At 33.1% G+C, this 23,889-nt stretch overlaps 3 protein-coding genes across 26 annotated transcripts; 2 read left to right on the forward strand and 1 right to left on the reverse strand.

Moving 5' to 3' along the window:
• The first annotated feature begins 4,687 nt into the window (after window positions 1-4,687).
• On the forward strand, window positions 4,688-10,330 carry iqcc (IQ motif containing C). 7 transcript variants are annotated; one of them, XR_012388712.1, is made up of 7 exons: window positions 4,688-4,806; window positions 5,168-5,311; window positions 6,541-6,832; window positions 6,923-7,047; window positions 7,898-7,977; window positions 8,351-8,399; window positions 10,189-10,330. XR_012388712.1 is itself a non-coding variant. In XM_073920024.1 (6 exons), exons 1-5 carry the CDS (start codon window positions 4,765-4,767, stop codon window positions 7,934-7,936), a joined length of 639 nt encoding a protein of 212 aa, XP_073776125.1. In that variant the 5' UTR covers window positions 4,688-4,764; the 3' UTR covers window positions 7,937-7,977; window positions 8,345-8,399. The 7 variants fall into 7 exon arrangements, 4 of the variants coding, with proteins under 4 accessions (XP_073776125.1, XP_073776124.1, XP_005156958.1 ...); XR_012388713.1 differs by having other exon boundaries at window positions 8,345-8,399; window positions 10,189-10,252; XR_012388714.1 differs by having other exon boundaries at window positions 6,926-7,047; window positions 10,189-10,252.
• A 166-nt stretch (window positions 10,331-10,496) lies between these two features.
• Window positions 10,497-21,064, forward strand: dcdc2b (doublecortin domain containing 2B). 16 transcript variants are annotated; one of them, XM_017358765.4, is made up of 14 exons: window positions 10,497-10,660; window positions 10,813-10,923; window positions 12,199-12,397; window positions 13,566-13,608; window positions 14,390-14,460; window positions 14,554-14,685; window positions 14,798-14,944; window positions 16,237-16,276; window positions 16,579-16,638; window positions 16,888-17,068; window positions 17,355-17,461; window positions 19,027-19,173; window positions 19,325-19,406; window positions 20,779-21,064. In XM_017358765.4, exons 2-14 carry the CDS (start codon window positions 10,842-10,844, stop codon window positions 20,781-20,783), a joined length of 1,296 nt encoding a protein of 431 aa, XP_017214254.1. In that variant the 5' UTR covers window positions 10,497-10,660; window positions 10,813-10,841; the 3' UTR covers window positions 20,784-21,064. The 16 variants fall into 16 exon arrangements, with proteins under 16 accessions (XP_017214254.1, XP_021336284.1, XP_073775784.1 ...); XM_021480609.2 differs by having other exon boundaries at window positions 19,325-19,402; XM_073919683.1 differs by having other exon boundaries at window positions 16,600-16,638.
• tmem234 (transmembrane protein 234) lies at window positions 20,979-23,635 on the reverse strand. Of its 3 annotated transcripts, NM_001243151.1 has the most exons (6): window positions 23,602-23,635; window positions 23,263-23,414; window positions 23,102-23,168; window positions 21,509-21,601; window positions 21,307-21,428; window positions 20,979-21,226 (listed from the first exon to the last, which is right to left on the reverse strand). In NM_001243151.1, the coding sequence occupies exons 1-5, from the start codon at window positions 23,612-23,614 to the stop codon at window positions 21,322-21,324; spliced, it is 432 nt and encodes a 143-aa protein (NP_001230080.1). In that variant the 5' UTR covers window positions 23,615-23,635; the 3' UTR covers window positions 20,979-21,226; window positions 21,307-21,321. The 3 variants fall into 3 exon arrangements, with proteins under 3 accessions (NP_001230080.1, NP_001230081.1, NP_001230082.1); NM_001243152.1 differs by having other exon boundaries at window positions 20,979-21,428; NM_001243153.1 differs by having other exon boundaries at window positions 20,979-21,428; window positions 23,263-23,635.
• Between the last annotated feature and the right edge of the window lie 254 nt (window positions 23,636-23,889).

Consider the following 23,889-nt stretch of genomic DNA (forward strand, 5'->3'; position numbering starts at 1 on the left):
GAGGCACTTACAGAATGTTTTGATTGTAGCAGATCAACATGATGAATTCCTGTGATTTTTAAACTATTGTGATCACTTTAACATGCTCTATTAAGAGTCACACTTGTGCTGTTCACTGTCAAAATGAAGTAGAAAGAATAGTGCTATTTTTATTAAATCAATGCGCTATAGTTAATGTTGATGTTCTTTAGTATTTGAGAAGGTTTCACACTGTAAAATTGCTGGGTTCCACACAATTGATTTGTGTTGGGACAACATGAAGGAATTAAGTTACCTTATTAGTTTTTACAAATGTAAGTGGATTGAACGTAAAACAAAGAATTTTGTTGTTTCAGCTTATTTTAGATAAGTAGTTTGAACAAACAGCAAACATCATTTTTTTGAGTGCACGTTGCTACGATTGCAGCTTGATGGTTGCGGAGGGTGGAAATCCAGTCCAGATGACCCCAAGAGTGAATGTTGGGGAAACTTAACTATTTAAAAAAAAATTTATATGTTTGGCCAAGAAGTGTCTGATTCATACAAATTTATATGAACTCACTCGTATGAAAACGTATGGTTTTTAAAAGGAGGTGCCTCTAACACTACTCCTTATTTAAAGACGAGCAAATTGTATTAAAATGTACGAATGAATACAAATAAATAAATAAATACGAATTAACCACTAATTTAAAAAGTTACAAATTGCTGTGAGATTGAGTTGAAGATTCGCATGAAAGTGTAAGGACCATTTATTTTAATATATTTATATAAAATATATATTAAATTAAGTGTTTATGTTAAAAATAGAGGGATACTTAAATACTTGAAATCAATTTACTGGAAACAACCTAAATAAATAAATAAATATGGTAAATGTTTTTTATTGATTTGAAATGTTTTTGCATTATATTTAATTGATTTGAAATGTTTTTGCATGATAGTCACACCCCAAAACAATTCTCTGTATTTGAATATTTTGCAATTTTGTATGGTGGTCAACACAAGTGTAAATATTTTCACAACTGTAGCATGTGAATTTTTTGCATTCACAAGCAAGTGCCGCAAAAGTCACAAAGATTTATAACATTCCAGTGAAATTATGAATTTACTTTTTTTTATCTAAAATGGCCAAGGACCTCCAGGGGTTAAAGACTTTATGAGCTGATTTCAAATATTCATTCATCACTGATAAAGTTTGACTCTTTTAAAAACGAACAGAAGTAAAAATAAATAAATCTGGGGTCTAGAATCCTCACATTCTTTCCAGAATGGAAGAAGTGAATGAAAAGGCTTTATAATATCAGTCAATCAGCACATACACACTAGAGTTTTATTCAGTATTTGATCAGTGTTTTCTGCAGTGTTGTTGTATCAGCTGTAGAGGAGCTCTAAACTCACTCAGGACTGTTTGAGATCATGGATCTTAGTGCCTCTTTTTCAATGTCCAGGTTACATTCTTGTGTTTGACCGTAAAGTCTTCACGAGACTCTACAAGTGATGGTAATGGACCTTTTTTTAGATGCTTGTACATTGAAATAGACATGTAACTTATATAGAGATTCGGATATAGCTTAATGTTGTTGATCTATAGGAACACTTATGATAGAAGTTGTTTGTTGTTCTTGATGGCACTGATGGATACAGTATTTGTGTGTTATCTTTGTACAAAACTAAACTAAAAGCATAATGGTGATCAAGCATATGAAATGTTAGGTTAGATTTGGGAAATTGGATATGACCTGATTCTATTTCCTAATATGGCACATGGTTGTACACTGTAAAAAATTTCATAAATTAACAACCTTTTTTATTTTGTTGTTTCATTTATGCTTTTCAATTACATTATGGAACCTTGATTTTTCCTCTCAGAACATTTGATGTTAAAAAAGTTTGTAAACGTGACTTATTTTGACATTTTGAATAATTTGAAGTTAAATATTGCCTGGGTTGGGGTTGTAAATTACTGTACCAAAACCTGGCAATAAACTGCCAGTACTTTGTGTTATTTTAGTATTTTAATTCTCTATTTATACCCTGCAGGCACAGGATGTCAACATGACGTCATATTGACATTGTACCCCAACGTCATGGGGATGTTGGATTTTGTTTGGAAATAAAAATCGGGTTGAGGTCAGAACCCAGCGTTAGGTTGACCTCAATGTCCAAAGTCCAACAACATCATTTGACGTCGTTATTAGATGTCAAAACAACATTGTTCTTAGATGCTGGCTAGACATTGAAATTTGGTCACCTGACCTATCCAACCTAATAATACAGTCTTATAATGTTGTGTGCCTGCTGGGTACACTGTGAAACCCAACAGTGAAAACCATCCTGCTGATAAAAACAGCTTAGACCAGGCTGAAAAATGACCAGCTAAGTTGGTTTAAGTTAGACATAACTGGTTTTGGCTGGACTCCCAGCCTGGCTAGGCTGGTCAAGCTGCTTTTAGCTGGTCATCTCCCTGCCTGACCAGCTAAGACCAGGCTGAAATTGGCTATATTCAGCCTGGAATTGGCCAAAACCCCTCTAAAACCTGGCTGGTCGACCAGCTAAATCCAGCCACCCAGCCTAGGCTGGTTTAAGCTGTTTTTTCAGCAGGGACCAAATGAAATAAGTTAGTTTAATTTAATAATTTCAAATTACTTTGACTTAATGAAAAAGAGTTACGGTAACTCATTAACCAATTAAGCAGAACTCAAACAAAATGAGTTATAAATTAATTAATTCTGTTTGTTTGTGTTGTAGCTCTAATGCTAGAAGCAATACCAAACCATTTCAGTAGCCATAGTGTTATTTGGACTTAATTCATGCTATTACTACTCTAACTGTTTGACGATATCAACACAAATAATGTCTAATATATTGGTTTCAAAACTTAAATGGTTTGCCGTAATTGGTTTGCTCTAAACTGTTTGAGTTAATTTAACTTATCTGATTTTACATTATAAGATATCATATTATAAGATATCATACTCAATATATTGTTTCAAACTATTAAGATGTCAGGAAAAGTCACAGTGTAAATTGCATAGTTGAATGTTTAACATCAAAAATCCACAGAGACATCGAGGTCACATAATGCTAATCACAGCCATAAATATACAGAAAATCCACGTGAATCACAAAATATGGAGCCTGTTAATTAAATTACAGTGTATTTGAAGCCTGCAGCCTCAGTCAGTTATATTGATGCTCAGGAGTACATAAATGCAGCTCCATAATTTCCACAACCCTCGATAACGTTCCCCAAAAAAATCAATTTTCCTATTTTTAGTTTCAGCACAACTACAGGACAGGTTTATAGAAATGCAAAAGATCTGCAGCAGATAGTTTATACAAGTTCACTTCATAGCAGACATGCAATGCCTACCTCCAGATAATTCTAGTCAGTACTGATGCCTTAAGGGGCAATCTGATTAAATGAATATCAGAGTGATTGATGGCAGAAGCTGATCCTGCATCAGCACGCATACAGGCTGTTTTCTCTTCACTCATCGCCTGAGCCAAAAGCATTAAATGTGTCAGTTAAAAATGACATTTGCGTTCTTTCTGTATAGTTTTGTGTATTTTAAATATATTTGCTTTGCTTTTTTGTCTATGTTTTGTTTATCAGTGCATACTGTATACTGTTTTCTATTTGTATGCTCTAATAAAACCTATGAAACAATTCACTCATTTAGTCAACTTACTTGTGGTGGTATGGTGTTGGAGTTGTACACCGTAAAGTGCATTTATTGGGCTCTAATCAGTGTTTCAAATGACAAAATGTCAATAAAAATGTTTTAAATTAAATGCGTATTGCAAAAGACCGACTGGATGATTCCTGTAAGGTTTAAAAGTGTTGTCTTTTAAGGGATTTAATGAAAGAAAAAATGTTTGTTCTCCAGGATTTATGAAGGTAATTTACATGAAAAAAATGAAGTGAGTTTATTATTAAAAAGCAGATATCTCAGAAATATAACATCTGAATTCACTGATATCTATTTAATTGTAAACTTAATTTTCTATATTTTTCTATATTTTCATTGTTAGAAATCCAATTATTTAAGACTCTGAATTAAGATCTCTGTGGACTATCCTTAATAAAAAAAAAAAAATGAACCATGGATTTTACAACAATTAAAAAACATGATTATTAAAGTTATATGATAACCACAAACAAACCGTTATTTTTTTCTACACTAGTTTAACTATGGTATTTGTATTAAAATTGTGTATTAGCAAATGGTAGTTGAAGCTCCAAACATATCATTTTTTTTTCTGAAAGCATGGTTAAAATAAGAATGTCAAGGCATTTTAAGACCCAAAAATGTGAAGTATTTCTAAATGTTTCACTTGAGTTTTTGTTAAATGTTCACAAGCATGCACCATTTAAATATGAGCATTCAAAACTATTCACGTTTAAATTAGGCAAGTAAACCAATGAGTGCAATATTATATTGAATGTCACACAGCTTGCCTTCTCTGTTGTGATAGCCTTTTTAAGTTAATACATTCATATTTTTGGAGCTTTTGTTTTGCTGCCTTTATATTTTTGTACTTCTTGATGTTTGGCTGAGCCCCCATTTTACATTGATGTGCGTGCTTTTGTGCATTTTTTCCTACTGTAACCATAAAATATACTTTTTCTTCACAAAAAGTACGTGTCACAGGCAGGGCATAGTATCGCTAATAAAGCCAAAAGCTCCTCCAAGCAGTGGGTGGCGGCAGTGAGCTGATATCGAGACTGATCTTCGGTGTATCTGTAAGGGAAGAAACGCACAAACAAACAGCGGCGCTATGAACGAACAGAAATGGATTCAGACGTTAACTCAGTTTCAGGTATTATTATAGTATTGATTTTACCTCCAAGTTGAAGTGTCATTAATTTTTGAGACAATATGATAGTTTATCTAACTGAGGCTTTATTTGTTAACGTTAGATGTTCTACGCAATTCTTTGTTTGTTCACAGTCACTAAGTTCATTTCATGTAGCCTGTAACGTTATATTTTTATAAGCAAATCTATTATGAGATTCAAATTCTGATACTTTATTGTTTCTTTTCCATTTAATACAATTTTGTAACTTTACTTATGAACTGTAAATCACTTAAGTCATCTGAACTTAACAAAATTTAGGTGTTCGGTTAAGTCCCAATATCAGGAGAGCAACGTTAAAGGTAATATACACTTTTTTTTCCAGGCTCACTGTCGTGGTTGTGTGATGAGAAGAGGACTGAGTTTGGTTCAGGCTCAGTTTGAGGACATTGTGCAAGAAATTGATGGAGGATTGGATCACCTGCAGTGGAGAGGAAACATTATTCCCAGACCTCACTTCACTGACACGGTGAGCTTCTCTGAATAGGGCCAGACGGAATCTGCGGACATTTTTTTGCTATTTCTGCAGAGAATTTAAAAAACAAAATCTGTGGATTTATACGGAATGATAATAGGAGTATCATAACTAAAAACTGAATATATGAAATAAAAATAATACATTTTTAAGTTTTATTTAATGGTTATAATGCAAATCCAATTACATCCACTTGTTTTTGTTATCAAAGCAAGTCTTATATGTAATATATCTACTAATAGACCGAAAATATTACTTTACAAACTGTATTGTAAACTAATCAAATCAACATTTTCATATTAGTCAATGATTTTACTGAAATTAAATAAAATTAAAAACTGAATTAATATAAATTTACACACATTTACACAAGTAAATAAGTAGACTTGATGATGAATTAAAAATCTGCAGATTGCGCACGCGTAGATACCATGTGGGCATGCTCATATCTTACCTTTTGGGTAGTTCAACTGAAAAAGAAAAAAAAAAGGAAATATAGAGATTTAAGAAAAACATGACTATATATATGCATATAATAAAACAGTTGGAAGAAATAAATGAAAATACAAATCATCCATAGAAGACGTGCACCAGATAACTATATGACATTGGTTTATTTAAATAAATTTCAGGAAATATGTGTAATATGTAGATGAGGCAAATCAATTTCAGGTCATTTCTTCTTTCCTCTTTCATTTAGTAAATAGTCAAAATCCGAATTTGCAGGTAATCTTTTCTATCGCTTAACAGACAGAAATATTATTGATCCACTGTACAATAGTTGGCCTATAATAGTCACAAAAGAAGACATTTTAAAGAATGTTTGAAATTGTTTGACACTGACTTTTATAGATGGACAAAAAGAAATACACAAAAATTCCAAAATTCTTCATAAAATTTTGTGTCTTCAAAAAACGAAAAACTAAACGTAAACAATGACAGAATTGATTGGGTGGTGAACTATCCCAGATTTTCATACAATATAATCATGTCTAATAAAACAGTGTTTCTTAACCGTGTTCCTGGAGGACCACCAGCACTACATGATGATTCCTTTTTCTGTCACACCCATTACAGGTTTTTTGCTAATGAGCAGATGATCTGAATCAGGTGTGTTTAGTTAAGAAACATGGAAAATGTAAAGAGCTGGTAGTCCTCCAGAAATGTGGTTGAAAAACATTGTAGTACTAAATTTATTAATATAAATGTTCTGTATGCTATAGGAAAGCCTGCTGCTGCGGTATGAACGCTCTAGGATTCAGTGCCATGACCTTTTGGATCGCTCAGAGAAGGAACAGAATGAGGAATGTGAGAAATGTCTCCCACAGTCTGACATCCATGTACCAGAGAAAGACGAAGCTCCTGAAGCAGCCAGAAGTGAAACTTCCACACATGTGGATGATGTTGAGGATAAAAGAGGAGACATCATGGTCATTCAAAACCTGATGGATGATTGCTCTACACTTTGCAGTGATCTGAATTCTGATGTCAGACAGAGCAGTTTATTTCAGACAGGTGCTTCGAAATGAGATTTTAATTAACAGGATAAAAAAAAGATTTTAGAAGTCAGATGGGGACTTTAGATGTTTGTGTTTTTTTTCCCAGCAGGACCAGGTTTGCATACACTTTTAAAAGACACAACACACACTCCTGAGTCTCTGAAGCAGCAGAGGAGCACTTTGGCCATGGAGCTGCTGTGGATTCAGCAAGCCATCAGTAGCAGAAAGAAAGTGAGAAAAGTTGATATGCTCTTATCAATATTTGCTAATGTTTATCTAATATTAGATGTCCCATTTCACTTTCTACATCAAAATAAATTTACAAAATGGAATGTGTATATATAACTGTATGAAATTTTACACCATAACTATATCAAAACTAAATTTTAGAGTTGTAATATGTATAAGTAAAAACCTTGGACAACTTTAAAGTACTTTTTTATTGTTATTATTATTTAAAATAGTCATATCCTAACATATCATATATCAATGGAAAGTTTATTTATTCTATTCACACATATATAGCTTATTGGCAGCACGGAGGCGCAGTGGGTAGCACAATTGCCTCACACCAAGAAGGTTGCTGGTTCGAGCTGCTGGAGGGGCATCCACTGTGTAAAACATGCTGGATAAGTAGGCGGTCCATTTCGCAGTGGCGACCCCTGATTAATAAAGGGACTCAGCTGAAAAGAAAGTGAAGGAATGAATGAATATATAGCTTTTGTGAGAACCATTTTAATACATGGGTGACGTTATGTTCCATACTCATACAGTATAATAGATATATTCATGTACAAAGACTAAAATTTGACATTTATTACATTTTTAAAATTTGTTTAAATGAATTAGTATTTTGGTGCTTCAGTGAGGTCCTTGACAAAGTAATTTCTTGATTCAAATTATTCTTGTTCTAAATCTGCCTGGCAAGTCTATCTTGGTTTATAAACTATTGTTACACTGAATGACAATTCTTCAAATATAAAAAAAAGATTGGAAACATCCTAATAATGAGAATAAAGTGTGTATGGACATGCATGTATGTTTTAGTCTCATAAAAATGATCTGATCTGCTCTTTTGCAGTATCTCACTCTCAAACAGAGAATGGATGTGTCACACTGATTCTGGACCAGTTCAGAAGTGGACCAATATATTCAGGGATAATATTCTTATTAGTTACTCTGTAACACTCACAGCACTGAATGTTTCAGCAATGTTGTAAATAAATGTTTATTTATGAGCTTGTTTTGTCCATGATAAATTTGAATAATCTTATAGAGGTGATATTTCATAAATAAACACAAGGTGCACTTGGATGGAGATTGTGTAAGATTACTGTTTATGTGTTACACAAAACCAATACAGTTTAGTTCTGGATAGCTCTCACAGACTGTTATTATACTCTCAACTAATATTTGCACTGTATAGCTTTTTTTTTACATTTTAGATTTAAATTTTTACAAATTGTATTTTTATTTTTATTTTTTTACATAATATTAAATAATCTGTATTTCCTTGACCCTCTTCGACTTGCACAAATCATATTTATAGGACATTGTGGAAGTATGACTTCTACTCTTTAGAGGTGGGTGATAATACATTTTCTGTTTGTTTTTAGTTTGTTCGTTATTGTAAACACTGTACTTTGTATATACACGGTGAGAGGCAGTGTTGGGTTGGACGCCACACTTTTCTGTAAATATTTTTCCTTGTTTTTATATATGTATATGTATATATATATATATATATATATATATATATATATATATATATATATATATATATATATATATATATATATATAAACAAGGGAAAATATTATATATATATAGTTAGAGAGTCAGGAGTAGTTTTTGTATTTTTATTTCTGTTATAAGGTGTATTTAGTTTTATATAGGTGTCTGGGTAGAGAACACTTTTTTTGTTTATTTATATTTTTCTGTGGGTCCTCTCTTGACATTTTAGACCAGGGTCGTAACAATATTAAATGCATAAACTACTGTCATATGGCTCTCCTTATAAAACTAAAGTCTGTGTGAAATCAAAATTTACTATGTTAATACATTGTTAATCTTTAGGTGAACTATTAATCTGTGAAAGTTAATCCACTGTAAAAAATTTGTTTTTGTAATCTTCAGTCAAAGTCAGACCATTTTCTTTTGTATTTGGAGTGGTGGTCCTTTTCTGTTGACATCACTTTGATGGCTTATTATTAAATGTTTTTAACTCTTTACTTAAATAGATTAAGATCACAATACTCATTAGGATTAGTTTTTGAACTTAAGTGGTTTGTTGCAATTGGTTTCCTCAAATGGTTTGAGTTACCTTAACATTTTGGGGTTTTACAGTGTATGGATGCACAAAAAAGCCCTTCTATTCACAATATTCTGTTTTGGTAAAAAGTACAACATACTGGAAAAGGGTATAAATAGGTCAGAGCCAGCTCCAAATGGGTGGGACTTGAGCTCCAAGTGGGCTCCTGGAGTTTTCATTTATTTACTGTCTTGTAAATGACACGTCCAACCTATTTTGTTTGTATACTACAACCCTAAAACTAACCTCACAGTAACTTAGTCCTTCTAAAAGTCTTAGCAAATTTTGGTTCATACTGACTTTAAACTTAATTCATGCAGTAATAATCACTTAAAACAATATATAGTAGCAAATCTTAAAGCTATGTAATTTTTTTGTTAAAACTCTGTTATTGCTTATTGACTGGGGATTATATCGATCTATTATGCACACTTGTATAACAAGGTGATCCGAAAAGGTTTAAAGGAATAAAACATGACTCAGCTTGACAACAGACAGTCGGCAAAATAAATCTGAATTACAGGAATCCCAACTGTGGCGCTCATATAATCTAAAAACTTATGTTTTCTTTTAAAAATTGCTCGTTATGTTTTATTTTTAACAATTTGAACTAGTGACCATTTTAATGTAAAAAAAACATTCATTATTGTATAATTGCTTATTGTATAGTGCTTTATTTTTTAACATGACATTTTGTTTTTAAAATTATGCAAATAGTAATTTTTCCTTTAAAAAACTGATCAATTTCTGATTAAAGGAGTTCACCAAAATGTTTGAATTCTGTCATCATTTTCTTTTACTCCACCTCAAAACCCATTTGTTTCTTTCTTCTGAGTACAGAAATATAAACTGAGGAATGCGGGGAAAAAGCAGCCATCACAAATGTTTAAACGTAGAAGACCAGATTTACATGTGAAATTTTATTGTTTGAAAATAAATCACCTATTAAAGTCTGCCAAATACAACCTGAATATTCTTAAAATACTTTCTAAAACTTAACATAATAATAAAAAGCATTGCAAATCAGACAGGCATTTTTTCTTTTCTTTATCTCTCCACAGATGTTATTTACATCCCTCTGTTTAAATGCTTTTGTTCTCTGGTCTTTGGGTGATGATAAGAGGCATAATTCTCCAAATGAGCAACCTCTTCAAACACACACTTTCAGATTTTCGCACAACCCTGCATACAGCCGTTTTGAAGGTCGGATTTTCTTAAAATATTTTATTCTTTATTCGAGTAGATTAAGTGAGGAACTGTCTTGAGATAAAAATGTCATTAATTAAGTGAAGTATGTCTTTTAACCTCTCTCTAACCCTCTTCCCCTCCCTCTCGTCTTGTTGTTGCCGCCATAGTTAGGGATGCTGCCATGGCGACCAGGAAACATCGTGAACGGGAGGGAGTCTCTCTCTCACACACACTGCTTTACTATAAGAAATAAACACTGAATAAAAATCAGCACAACCGCAGATAACAGGCCAGATGAACTCACAGATTTTCTCCAGGTGATCAACTGAAAAGTAGGGTTGCTTTGTAAGTATTTTTACGTTTGTTAATTTGACGTAAAATAAGCACGTGGATCTGTATTTGTGCATCTCTTATATGTAATTGGATTTATAGTCTTATTGTTATTGTTGGCAAACAGTATTATTTTGTTTGAGCTTCTCTCTGTGTTTATTTTATAGGTGTGTGTTAATGTGATTAATTTAAGGTCATGGCATCCACCGGTGTCACTAGTCACCTGCCTCCAGTCAAGAGTGTGATGGTCTATAGAAATGGAGACCCCTTCTTTTCAGGTTGGAATAGATTTTTTAATAGCCTTGATTAGATTATTTTGGTTCACATGCTTAAAATGTTATATGTAGCTCATAATTATTATGGCTGAATGTACAGAGTTTTATGTATTAATTACTGTTTTCTTGCAAATGTGTGAACAGCATGTAAATCCCAGCTTAAAAAAACAAGCAAACAATGGAAACTGTTGTAGAATTGGTAATGGGTTAATGGTTATAATGGAAACTGTTTTGGTTCTTTGGAGTTTTTTGCCTTTGGGTGGTATGCTAATTCTAAAATCGTAATGGAATATGTCATAAATCATTTTGGTTTTGATGGGTAAAATCTGATTGTTTGTATTGTATTTAGTGGTATTTGAAGGGAAAATTCCTCACTTCTGTAATGGTTTCTGTTTTTATTTTCTCCATGCAGGGATGAAACTTTATATATAATTTCTGAGACTTTCAAAACAATGTGACATTTATTCTTCTAAGAGCCTCTTTTCTAGTCTATGACACTAAACAAATGGTTATACAATGTTCAAAAGAACAATGCTCAAATAGCTCTTATGTACTGTTACCATCAATGTGTCATGTAAAGAATAGGCTTAGGTCTCAAAAATAAGTTTTGATTATACTGTCTTAACATCGTAAGTTAATTACCTCAGCTGTTAACATGATGCAAGTGAATTGCAGAGTTTCCCTTATGAAACCTAACCTTGGTTTCATTATAGTAAATGTGGAGCAATCTTTTGATAACTATTTCTATAACCACAGATACAATTTCCACAGGTAAACAATGGTAAGTGTAGCAAAAACCATGGTGAACTACAAGAACCATGTTCGTTTTGATTTATTTGTTGTAAAATTATAATTTTTTGAAGACATTTCGACATATTCGCTATGATCATGTTTTCACATTGCTATTATTTTGTTGTGTGCTTAATTTGTTATTACAAGGAAATAGTGCAGCACATATAAACATATTCATCTAAACTTCTCTCACATCAGCATAGAACACATCAGATGTTTTGTTTAAAGTATATTGAAGGTCTTTCCAACTAAGTATTATTATTATTTGCAGTATGTAATAATCAGAATCAGTTTATTTTGAATATAGTCTCTAGCAATTTAATTCTGCATTTCACTTAACAGCACCATAACATAGATTATTATATAATTCCAATAATATTTTTGAATTCTACATGGAGCCCCTTTCATTTGTAACTTTCCGTATTTCCATACATATGATATAATTATTATTATGTTTTTAAATATGTATACATCTTGTCTGGTCAGGAAGGAGATTTGTGGTAAACCAGAGGCAGATCGCCACCATGGATGCATTACTTAATGACATCACTCTCAATATCGGAGCTCCGCTAGCCGTTCGAACTCTCTATACACCGCGATACGGCCACCGGGTCGCAGATCTTGGTGACCTACAGCAGGGGGCGCAGTATGTGGCTGCGGGGTCTGAACGCTTTAAGAAACTAGAGTAAGTGCAAACTCCTTTATAATTAAATCTGTCTGAATCTAAAATTATGCTGTTCTTTAACATTTACTCTGAGTAGGGATGCACCGATATGGATTTTTTGGCTGATACCGATAAATCTTTAGATTTGGAGGCCGAAAACTGATATAAAGGCCGATAAATATAAATATTTTTTAAAATTTTATATTTGGATGCAGTGAACAACTACAACAATTTTATTTTAAAAACTTTAGAAAAGTTAATCGTAGAATATCCTACTCAAAGCATAAAGTGATTATATAGACCTATATTCACGATTTCACATAAATCAGCATGGCAAGAATTAATTATTTCCTTTTCTTCAGACAGTTGCATAAAAATAACAGGTTAAATGACAAAACTGGATTTAATTAACAAACAAGTTAAATAAATATATGTTAAATAAAAAATAAAATGAAAATGAAAGAACTAATAACTCAAACCAGCTCAAATGTTCTCAAATGAAAAGTGTTACAGTAATGTACAATTGTTAGTCATTTGACACTTTTATTACTGCACTCCCGTAAGATTCTCTCGTGCTTACAAGGCAGGCAGTTCTGTACAATTTTGTCATTTAGCGGCTTAAATATATCGGCCAAATTTTGATATCGGATCGATAACCATAACATCAAAAATAGCATTTTTGGGGTCAGCATGATGGTGCAGTGGGTAGCACGATCGCCTCACAGCAAGAAGGTGATAAGTTGGCGGTTCATTCCGCAGTGTCGACCCTAGAATTATAAAGGGACTAAGCTGAAATAAAAATGAATGAATGAATAGCTGATATTGATATGACTGCCGATATATCGTGCATCCCTAACGGTGAGGTTACATATTTTGTTACCTTAACAAAACATCAAATCAAGTAGTAATACTATACAGTAAGGTTTCAATTGTTAACATTAGGAAATGCATCAGCTTGCATGAATGTAGATTTAAGTATAAATTATTCAAAGAGAACTGTATTATTTCATTACTGTAGTTATTTAAAGAAAACACCTAAACACTTAAATTCACAGAAAAAGATCTTAAAACTTACCTGATAATCAAATGGAAAAGCAGATCCCAAAGTGAAGCCCTTCATGTGATCTGTCATGCCATTGTGAGTGAGTGTCATTGATTTATTCATGTGTTTTTTTGTGTGTATGTTTAGTTATCTGAGCGCAGGACTGAAGAAAGCTGTTGAACCAACCCAGGTATATCCGTGACAATTCAGTGCTCGTTACTTTTTTATTTGTGACTTTTTTTTAATTCACAAAGCATACAGCTCTATGAATGTATATATTTTGTGTTTGTGTTTTGATGTTGCTGTGGATGCTTAGCTGAAGTGCCATAAAGAGGAGGAGAGGGGAGTTATTGTCCTTTCCAACAATAAAAGGCCAGGGGAGACGCACTTATTAGTGTTATCATGCCAGAAAGCTTGTTGGGGCATGTTTTAGTGCCTGACCCTTTAATGCTGCACACAGAGCTGCTAAAACCACTGTTGATAATAGCCCTGAGAGCAGGGGACACTGACTCAGCATCGACACACACACGCACTTCTTTCATTTACAATGACGGAAAATCACTGGCTTTGCATTATCCTGCTTATTACACAGCTAACGCATGAGTTAAGGGCCAAGACATTCTGATTTGCAGTCATTTTATAATAAAGGGGCTGCAAAGTTAAATGAGAGATGCATTCTGCTGTGTGGAAATGAGTTAATTGTCATTAAATTACATTTTTGTGTCCTTTATGTCAATGCTTTTGCATTGATGTTGAGTCTTTCTCAAGAATTGACTTGACCTTCTTTCACTAATACTCTTTATTCTGTTTTTGTTTGTCTTTTTTCATGTATAAAAGTATATATTTGTGAGCTGCATTCGATATACTGAGTCTAAATCTGGTTACTAGCAATGGTGTACCTAATAAAGTGGCCGTTCGGTGTAAATAATACACTTAATTGGCCATTAATAATATATAACTCTTTTTCACAGTCTAAAACACTTGCCAGGCCTAACGTGTCTGCGAAATGGAGAAAGGTCATCACTCTTCCTTGCATCATTCAGTGAGAACTCTTAGATTTCAACACACATGGATGAATTCTACGCTTAAATCAGTTTTGGTTGAATCTCAGCTCATTCTTCATTCTCATCTACAGTGTGTTTAGAAACGGGGACATCCTCAGTCCTGCCATGCGTCTGATCATTCCTCGACACATGCTGAAAAATCTCGAGCAGATCCTGAGCCTCATTTCAGAAAAAGCCATGCTTCGTACTGGAGCTGTGCGCAGGTATTCATGTCATGCTGTATGTTTCATAATCGGATTATGAAGCAGGTTGTTTTTGTTGTCACACATAGTTAGGTTGTTTTGATTGAGCGTAGTTTACCTTTTTACTTTTTAGGATCTGTACTCTGGAGGGCTTCACGGTGACCTCCGCAGAGGAGCTGGAGACTGGGCAATGCTATGTTGCTGTGGGATCAGAAAGATTCAAGAAACTCCCATATGTGGAGATATTGCTGAATAAAGCAACAGGCAGCAGTGCCGACAGGTGATGATGATATTGATGATGGATTATTGGGATCAACAATAGTTTAATTTTTATGGATATTTTCATTACCATTAAAAAGTTTGGGGTTTGTACATTTTTTACCTCCTTTATTAGGCAAAATGCATTAAATTGATTAAACTGACAGTAATGGCTTTTGTATTGTTAAAAAAAAACCCACAGTTTCCAAAAATGTTGAAAATTCAGATTTACTCAGTAATAAATCACATTTAAGTTTATGTACATAATGTAAAAGTAATACCTTGACTTCTAGTTGATCATTAGGAAAAGTGGCTGGAGGTTGATTTATTTATTTTTTGATGAATCATCAATCATCACAAATACCACAGAAGACCTATTGGCACCCTCATTGACCCAAGATTCTAACCGAAATCAGTCAAGTTTGGTCAAGGAAAAATCATGGTTTGGGGTTACATTTAGTATGGGGGCGTGCGAAAGATCTGCAGAATAAATGGCAACATCAATAGCCTGAGGTATTAAGACATTTGTGCTGCTCATTACATTACAAACCACAGGAGAGGGCAATTTCCATAGCAGGATAGCTCTCCTCATACTTCAGCCTCCACATTAAAGTTCCTGAAAGCAAAGAAGGTCAAGGTGCTCCAGGATTGGCCAGCCCACTCACCAGACATGAACATTATTGAGCATGTCTTGGGTAAGATAAAAGAGGAGGCATTGAAGATCAATCCAAAGAATCTTGATGAACTCTTAAAGTCCTTCATGAACGCATTCTTTGCCATTCCAGATGAGTTTATTAATAAGCTATTTGAGCCATTGCAGAGATGTATGAATGCAGTCCTCCAAGCTCATAGGAGTCATATACAACATTAATTTTTCCACTGCACCATGACTTTATATTCTATACTCTACATTATTTCATTTAAGTGACATGACTTTTGTCCTTTTGTATTTTGGTAAAATAAGCAAAATCTAGAGATCAATTCTGATACCAAATGATCAACTAGAATTCGAGTTACTATTTGTTGTCCCTAAAACTTTGATGGGTGACAAGACTTTTGTCAAGTAGTGTGTGTGTATATATATATATATATATATATATATATATATATATATATATATATATATATATATATATATATATATAAAATTATATTAAATAATATATAAATATATTATATATACACTTATATATACAATTTTTGTTATGTACAATACAATTTGATTGTATTTTCGAGCCTGTAGATTCAGCCTTGATAAGCATAACAGATATCTTTTAGAAGTATTAAAGTGTTATCTGTCTGTTTTCACTGTAGACATTATGCAGGAGACAGAGGATTGCACAGAAGAATTGAGGTACTATCCACCATTATTATACAGTGCAGTTAGTATATAGAAGACAACATCTCTGAGAAAATGGCCTATTATTTGTTTTCTATTTACAAATTATTAAAGTATATTTATTTGCGTAAAAAGGTTTACAGAAATTTCTGTATTTATTTATTATTCCCAGACTTTTTAATTTTTTAATTTAATTGACCTCAGACTTGTAACCTTCCCTGTATATTTATTTTTAATGTGTCAGACCTATACAATTTTAATGAGACAAATTGTTCTATTGAAGTTCCTTATTGTTCTCCTATGACGATCTGACTCAGAGTAGAAAGATGTTTCCCCAGGACACTCACAGTGACTCTACTCTCCTCAATTCTCCAGAGGTAAAATAAAAACCAAAGACTCTCCACATCATTTTACAATTAGCACGTAATTATCTGCTAGTATGTGTGATTACATTACCGAGTTTCTGTCATACACCAAACAATTTTAATCATAGCCACAATCCATTATTCATAAAGCAGCATCCATTACTTTTTTATCATCACTCAACCAAAATCAAAATCCCTCAGATCACTGACCCTCAATGGTGAATGTATCACACTCATCCTGTGAATGGTGTCTGTTTTCAGAGGGAAGGAAGACGTGTGAAGTCCACTGGAGACGATGCGGAGCGGGAGAGTTCCCCTCAGCCAGTGAAGAGGAGAGGAAGAAGAGCAGAACGAGAGGGGGAGAACTCTGTTTTCTATGCCAGACCTGTGAGAGTCCGCAGGCAACAACCTGTACACAGACCAACACCTAAAGTCATAACAGGTGAAACATAAAACAAATCAATGAAAAAAGCACCACAACCCAAGGGCAGAAAAAGAAGGAATGATTTTTTTTAATTGCATTAAAACCAAGAACTAGTGATTTGTGAAATTTTCTTTAACCTTTATTTAATTAATTAGCAATTAATTCAAATCAATTATATTCTGTAAACTTAAATTTTGTTAGCTGCAAACAGAGGAATGTTTACTACAATGTCATATCTTTGTAATTAAAATGTGTAATTGTTCAGGGACTGAGAATACTAGCTGTTAAAGTTTCATGATTTCAGAGCCCAGTGTGTTCAAGGCATCTGAGAGCACAATGAGGGAGGAAGTTCGAGGTGCTGAGGAGGTCACCGAGGATGAAAACACAGCTGTGGAGCTTCCTGTTGACCAGGTACTCTTCACTCACTGCATGCCTTTGTCTATTTTCATCTCATTTGGGGCATGTTCCAGAGATTTCAGAAATGAAAATTCATTCACTAATTATGCTCTCAGAAATAAAGGTACGCAAGCTATCACAGGGGTGGTACCTTTTCAAAAGGTACATGTTTGTACTTAAAGGGTTCATATTGGTACCTCAAAAGCTCATAGTAGCACCTAAAAATTTTAAGAGGAACACTTTTGTACTTTTTAGGTACTAATATGTATTCTTGAGGTAATAAATGGACCTTTTTTTACCTTTTGAAAAGGTACCACACCATTGACAGCTCGGATACCTTTATTTCTGAGAGTGTATTGTCCCACAAGTGGTTCCAATCCTTTAAGAGTTTCTTTATTCTGTTTAACACACACACAAAAAAAGTTGGAAACCTGTAACCATTTGGAAAACAACAAACACTATGAAGTTAATCATTACAGGTTTCTTCAAAGTACCTTCTCTTTTGTCCAACAGAAGAAAGAAACTCAAACAGGTTTGGAACAAGTGAATTATTGCGAATTTTTGGATGAACTACCCTTTAAACTTACCATTTGCTGAATCCAGGCGTCTCAATTGATTAACTCTAAACTGCCTTACTTAAGATATATTGGTTTCAAAACTGCTGGGGTTAAGTTCAGTCAGTCAGAGTATGTTAACCGTGAACTCACAAGACATTCTCAACAGAACACCAAAACCACAAACAGGCTCTTTTTCTTCTTCTGTGTAATGGGTTACATTCTTGAAGCTCATCCCCCTGTATTGGTTGTTGTACATTGTAGTGTAATTGTTGTAAATGAGTCCCTTGCTTCTTCCTTTAACCCTAATCTATGGGAAGGAGTAGTTGCCCAAATTCTAACCGATACTATTCCGACTTCAACTCCCATATTCTCTTATGCCTGGGACTGATTACTCTAACAGCTGATTCCACTTTGCTCCCCTATATATACACGCTCTTTCCCTTTTACCAGTGTGACGTCTTGATTTGCACCGGCTGTCAATTCCAAGCAGTTTTCCATTGTTTCTATCTGCCTTTCTGTTGCTTGACCTTTGAACTGTATTCTTTTTTTTTGGATTGTTTACTGCCCGCAGTGACCTCAGCTTGGTCATGTTTATGTTTTTGTATTTCCCTGTTGATCTGCTAACGTTGAGTACATGTTTCTATGCTGAACTTTAATAAAATGCTACACATGGACCTGCATCTGTTTGACCCTTAATATTTTTGTAAGAATTATATAGAAACTCTTATTGAATTAATAATTATTACATTTGTTGGATGCTAATTAAACATTAAATGAATGATTAATTGAAATATATAAACTTTGTGCTTGCAGAATGATTGGTTGGTTTTACCTCCACGTTTGTTATAGTGAAATATATTGCTTTAATAAGGGAAAAAATGTATTAAAAGTGTCCTTCTGCAAATAAATGTATAATGCAGATCCACCATTTGATATAATAAGTGAAATAAATAACAATAAACATCATTGAATCATAGTGTTTTATTGAAAAGAGAAAGAAACACACTTTGTTTATTATGTCAGAGAGAAGCAGAAATTGTGGAGGATGAGGAGCTCCCTGAAAGAGAATTTGCTGCATCTGAGATACAGACATGGGATGACACGTCAGCTCCACAGAGAGAAACACCACAGGAACACACACCTCCGCATGAGACAAACAAATATGAGAGCGTAAGATTATGCACGTTGGACAACAGCTTTTATATTCTAATCTAATACAATAATAGCTCTGTTTTTAAGTATATTAGTAAAGTGTGGTCTGCCTTTTTTAAAACTTAAATCCAACAATTATTTGAAATATTTTTATTCTGTTTACAATCAGGAGTCACACCATTCCAGATCATCATCGTCATCATCTCTCCGTCTTTCCCCACGACATGAAGAAACACAGCAGGAGCCTGTCGGTTAATCAGTTTAATACTTTTTATTTAATGTTTTTAACCATGTATTCTGCAGCATTTACCATTTCAGTTATGTAACTACTGATGGTATATTCTCAGATAAAATGTTACCAATCTGTCACTGGGTGATACCCTTTTAGAAGGTACTAACGTGTTTCTTTAACCAAATGGTGCTGTCTTTATCATATAATTCCCTACAGAAATATTGTGTTTATAGGAAATTGTATGGCACTCAATCATTATTATGCAAGTTATAATCTACTAAATTCCTTGTAACGTTTTGAGTATAGATCTGTAACTTTAATTTACAACTTGTTCCAACAAAACTTTCATAAACCTTTTTTAAACCATTTGTCAGATTATTACTGAAGAGGCAAACAGGTAAAGTGAATTTAAAAAAGTTTTTAAACTTATATTTTTAAACATTAAAGTTTAAAATTGAGTTGTGCCTCAAAATTGAGTTCAGTATCTTTATTAATTACTTTTTTTTTAAAGATTTTAGGGTACTAAAACTTCCCATTAGATGCATTAGATGTTTCCTTTTTGTTTAGTATGATCATTTTTGACCACAAACAATATTAAATATGATAAATTTTCAGGACCATTTATTCTTTTCTGGTAATGTTCATCCATAACTATTCTTGTGTTTAAATGACAGTAAATATCCAGTGAAATAATTAAAAAAATTCAAATGTAAAACAAAGTGCTCTATATGTTAATATGTACAATTAAGGCATAAAAAAATAAAGTACAAAATATACATTTAATCTTCTGTACCTTACGCTCAGGATGTGAATTACATGAAGTTTGGGAAGGTCTGACCCCCTAATTAACACTTGATCCCCCTGAAGAACATCAAAAAAAGATGTATGAGGGGTTCTGATAATTGTTAAGAAATAGTTTGCTCTGATCTGTATATTAAATAAATATTACTAATTAAAATAATAGATAATGTAAATATACAGTTGACCTACATTTGATATACATTTTGATACATTTCACCCCTATAATTGTTTATACCATTGTGAATGCATGTTTGCGCCAAAAGTAGTCATTTAGCGGTTTAAAATTGGCAAATCTAGAGCACTAACAGACAGCGTAAGTGTTCACAAAACATGTTTGTTTTAAAATAGGTGTTTGTACTGTAGGTGTCCAGTAAACTTGGTGCATAGTTTGTATTTTATTATGCACTTGCTCACATGGAAGTTAAACAGTAAAATAAAAAATATGTGCAGTCTTTCATGGTCATCCATCAACAGGTCCTTTTTTATACTTATACAGATCATGTAAATTACATCTGCCTGATGTACATATTTGTTTGTAAATATTATATATAAGCATTAACCATATGAACGCATGCCTTTGCTGTGTGTAGATTAGGAGATCCCATGATGAACAAACACACAGAGATGCTGATTCACCTCGTCAGGCTGCTGAAGATGCACAAGATTGAGGCAATCCACACACATTCTCTGAACATGGACATGGCTGTCAAATGAACATCATATTGGTGAACAATGCCTTTCAAATAATGTACCCTGACCTCACAGCATGCAGACATCCACCGAGACGTATGCTTCTTATCATTTTTATTCCTTCCGTTTCAAAAAATATGACATCTGATTGTAAAAGACAATTCAAATAAAAGTATCCAACACAGACCACTTTCACATTATTAATACAAATATATTAAAAATGTCAGTTAATAATATTATACACACATTTATCTTCGTATGCTCCACAATCCACATAAAGTGCAAAACATTTGGATTTCACCAAGATAGTTCAAGTACAAATATAAAGTCCTCCAGTCATGGCACATACTGAAAATGAAGCAGCACATAATCTTACTACCTTCAAACATTGATGTGGCTGATGCAGATAAAACTTTCTCCACGTTTACCTTTCAGTCCATATTTTAGGTCTCACTTATGTTTCGGGCTCCAATGCCGTGCGTCTCAGAGACAGAACTCAGGACACACACCGTCACCCCACACATGATGAGTAACATACCCATTATGGCCCCTGCATTAATAGAGACAGTGAGTAAAAAAAACTGCATGGCTAGAAAAAAAGAAATGTTATTAATGCGAAAAGCTACTTACCTTTTCCTCCAAACTCTTCTCCAAGCACTTTACCCATCAGCAATGTAAACAGAAATGTGAGGGAGTTGACCACAGGCACTGCCAAAGACAGATCTGCAGAACAAACAGCTTTTAAAAGCTCATGTCAGCTAATATGTGTAAGAGGGCTGTTGACGAGAGTTAGCATTTTCAGTGTTGCACATGACAAAAAAAATGAATAGAATTAGTAATGTAATCATTTAAAAAGCTGAAAATGGTCAATCATTTCTTTGTCTTCCATGGACTTCTTGTAATAAAACTTCTGTTATTACATTTTTAAACACTTTTGAGCCAAATCTCAAAACTTAAGTCTCAACAATAGTTCAATAAATTACAGAACAGAAAATCATTCATAAATACCTCAGAACTAATATTATATGTGCTTATATTAGTAAATGCCAATCATTTTTTTCATCCACATACTTTTAAAAACATAGGAATTTACACTATATGCTATTTTTTTTTACAATGAGCGATTCCACGGAAAACATTCATTCGTTTATTTTTTGGTGTACTTAATTTAAGATCATGTGACAGAAACCCTTTGTGAAGCCGAAGACGTGCACGTTACATTTTTTGTTTACTATTTTTTGGAACCACTATAAAATAATTTTTTGTCCCTTAGTGTGGCACCCCTATTTATTAAAAATGTCAGGGAGTCTTGGAGAAAAAAAAAAAAAAAAAAAAAAAAAAAATATATATATATATATATATATATAATTCAAAATAAAATATTTATTATTTATTTTCAAATAAAATAAACCGCACTATATACAGTGCCCTAATATATTTATTAAAACAAAATTTTATACATCAAACATATTTAGAAATTGAAAGATAATACAAAAAATATAGCAAAAAATAAGTTACAAACTACAAAATTTTAACTAAATTTTTGTTTTTGTTTCTCTTGATTTTTCCTCTTTTTAAAATTTGTATTAAATTTTTTTCTATTACATATAAATTTGGGTGTACTAGTTTTTGGACAGTTATCGTTAGTTATTTTGTAAGATAAGCTCCAGATTTGGCTTCAGTACTGACATATCTAATGTATATGCACAAATATAATATTGTATAGCTTGTAATTTAAAAGACAGATTTGTAAGGGGTGTACTTATATAAGCTGAGCACTGTAAATGTAAGTGTCCAACAATGAAGATAAATCGTTTTCTTGCTATTGTATATTATTAAAGGTTGGTTTATGATACAGTTCAGTAAAAAATGTCAAAATAAAACAAAGAACTGATAAAGTTTTCCATGGTTGCAAATTGACTGTGGTGTGTGTATACTGTATGCCTGATGTTTAAATTGAATAGTTAAAATCCATACAGTTAACATAACAACTAATTAGTAATATAAATGGTTATTTGCATCCCATTTGGCGTACACAATATAGATTTTGGCAATTTGATTAAACATTGTATATCATTTCCAGAGAGTCTATCACACTGAACAGTCAAAATCTCAAGAACAATTATTATAAAATGTATGAGACTGAATCAAGCTTTATTATAGCTTTATCAGCATAGATTGTAAATAATAATAATAATAAACACAACAAAACACATTTCTTACCTGTAGAAGCGAGTGTGAAGTAAAACACTAATGATCCACTTTGGTTCAACAGGAATGGCACTAAATACTATAAAAAAATAAAATGGTATTATTATATCCAAAGTGTAAGCTCCTAAGACTTAATAAATACTAAAAAGATTATTATAAATAATAAAACACACCTTGAAGTTGAGAAAGAGAAATTTGAGCTCAGCTAGAAACTGGAGGAGTTTGTTTTTCTTCTGAACTTCCTCAATGCCCTCTGTGCCTTTTTTAAGGAACGGGTTTGTGCCTCCCCACAAGATTGCGACCAACAACAGACAAAACACTTCACCTGGACGAAACATTTATTAAGACAGACACTTGCACTGGTCTGAAATTAACATGTTTGATTGTAAGTCAACAAATGACAAATTATTAATTTGTACAAATAGGAATGAATCAATCTGTTATTCATACATTCCAAGGCGATACTTTCATTTACTAAACTCTTCAAAACCACAAATGAATAACAGCCTTACTTGTTGACACCATGTTTTCGTTTCTTCCGCATGTAAAAAAAAAAAACTACTTCCGTTGTCGAACCGCAGTTCTGCTGATATCTATATTACCATAAAAACAGACTGCCGCTCCTTTCAAGCGGCGATTGCACATGTTTTCCATACAGATCTGCAATACGACTAACACTCTAAGTATGCTAACAGATTTCAAAATAAAAGCTCTTTCAAGACCACACACACACACACACACACACACACACAAACACCTATATAATAACAAAGAATTTAGGTAGGGACTATTATCATTAT

Source organism: Danio rerio, chromosome 13 (genome assembly GCF_049306965.1).
Source record: "Danio rerio strain Tuebingen ecotype United States chromosome 13, GRCz12tu, whole genome shotgun sequence".
NCBI classification, from domain to species: domain Eukaryota; kingdom Metazoa; phylum Chordata; class Actinopteri; order Cypriniformes; family Danionidae; genus Danio; species Danio rerio.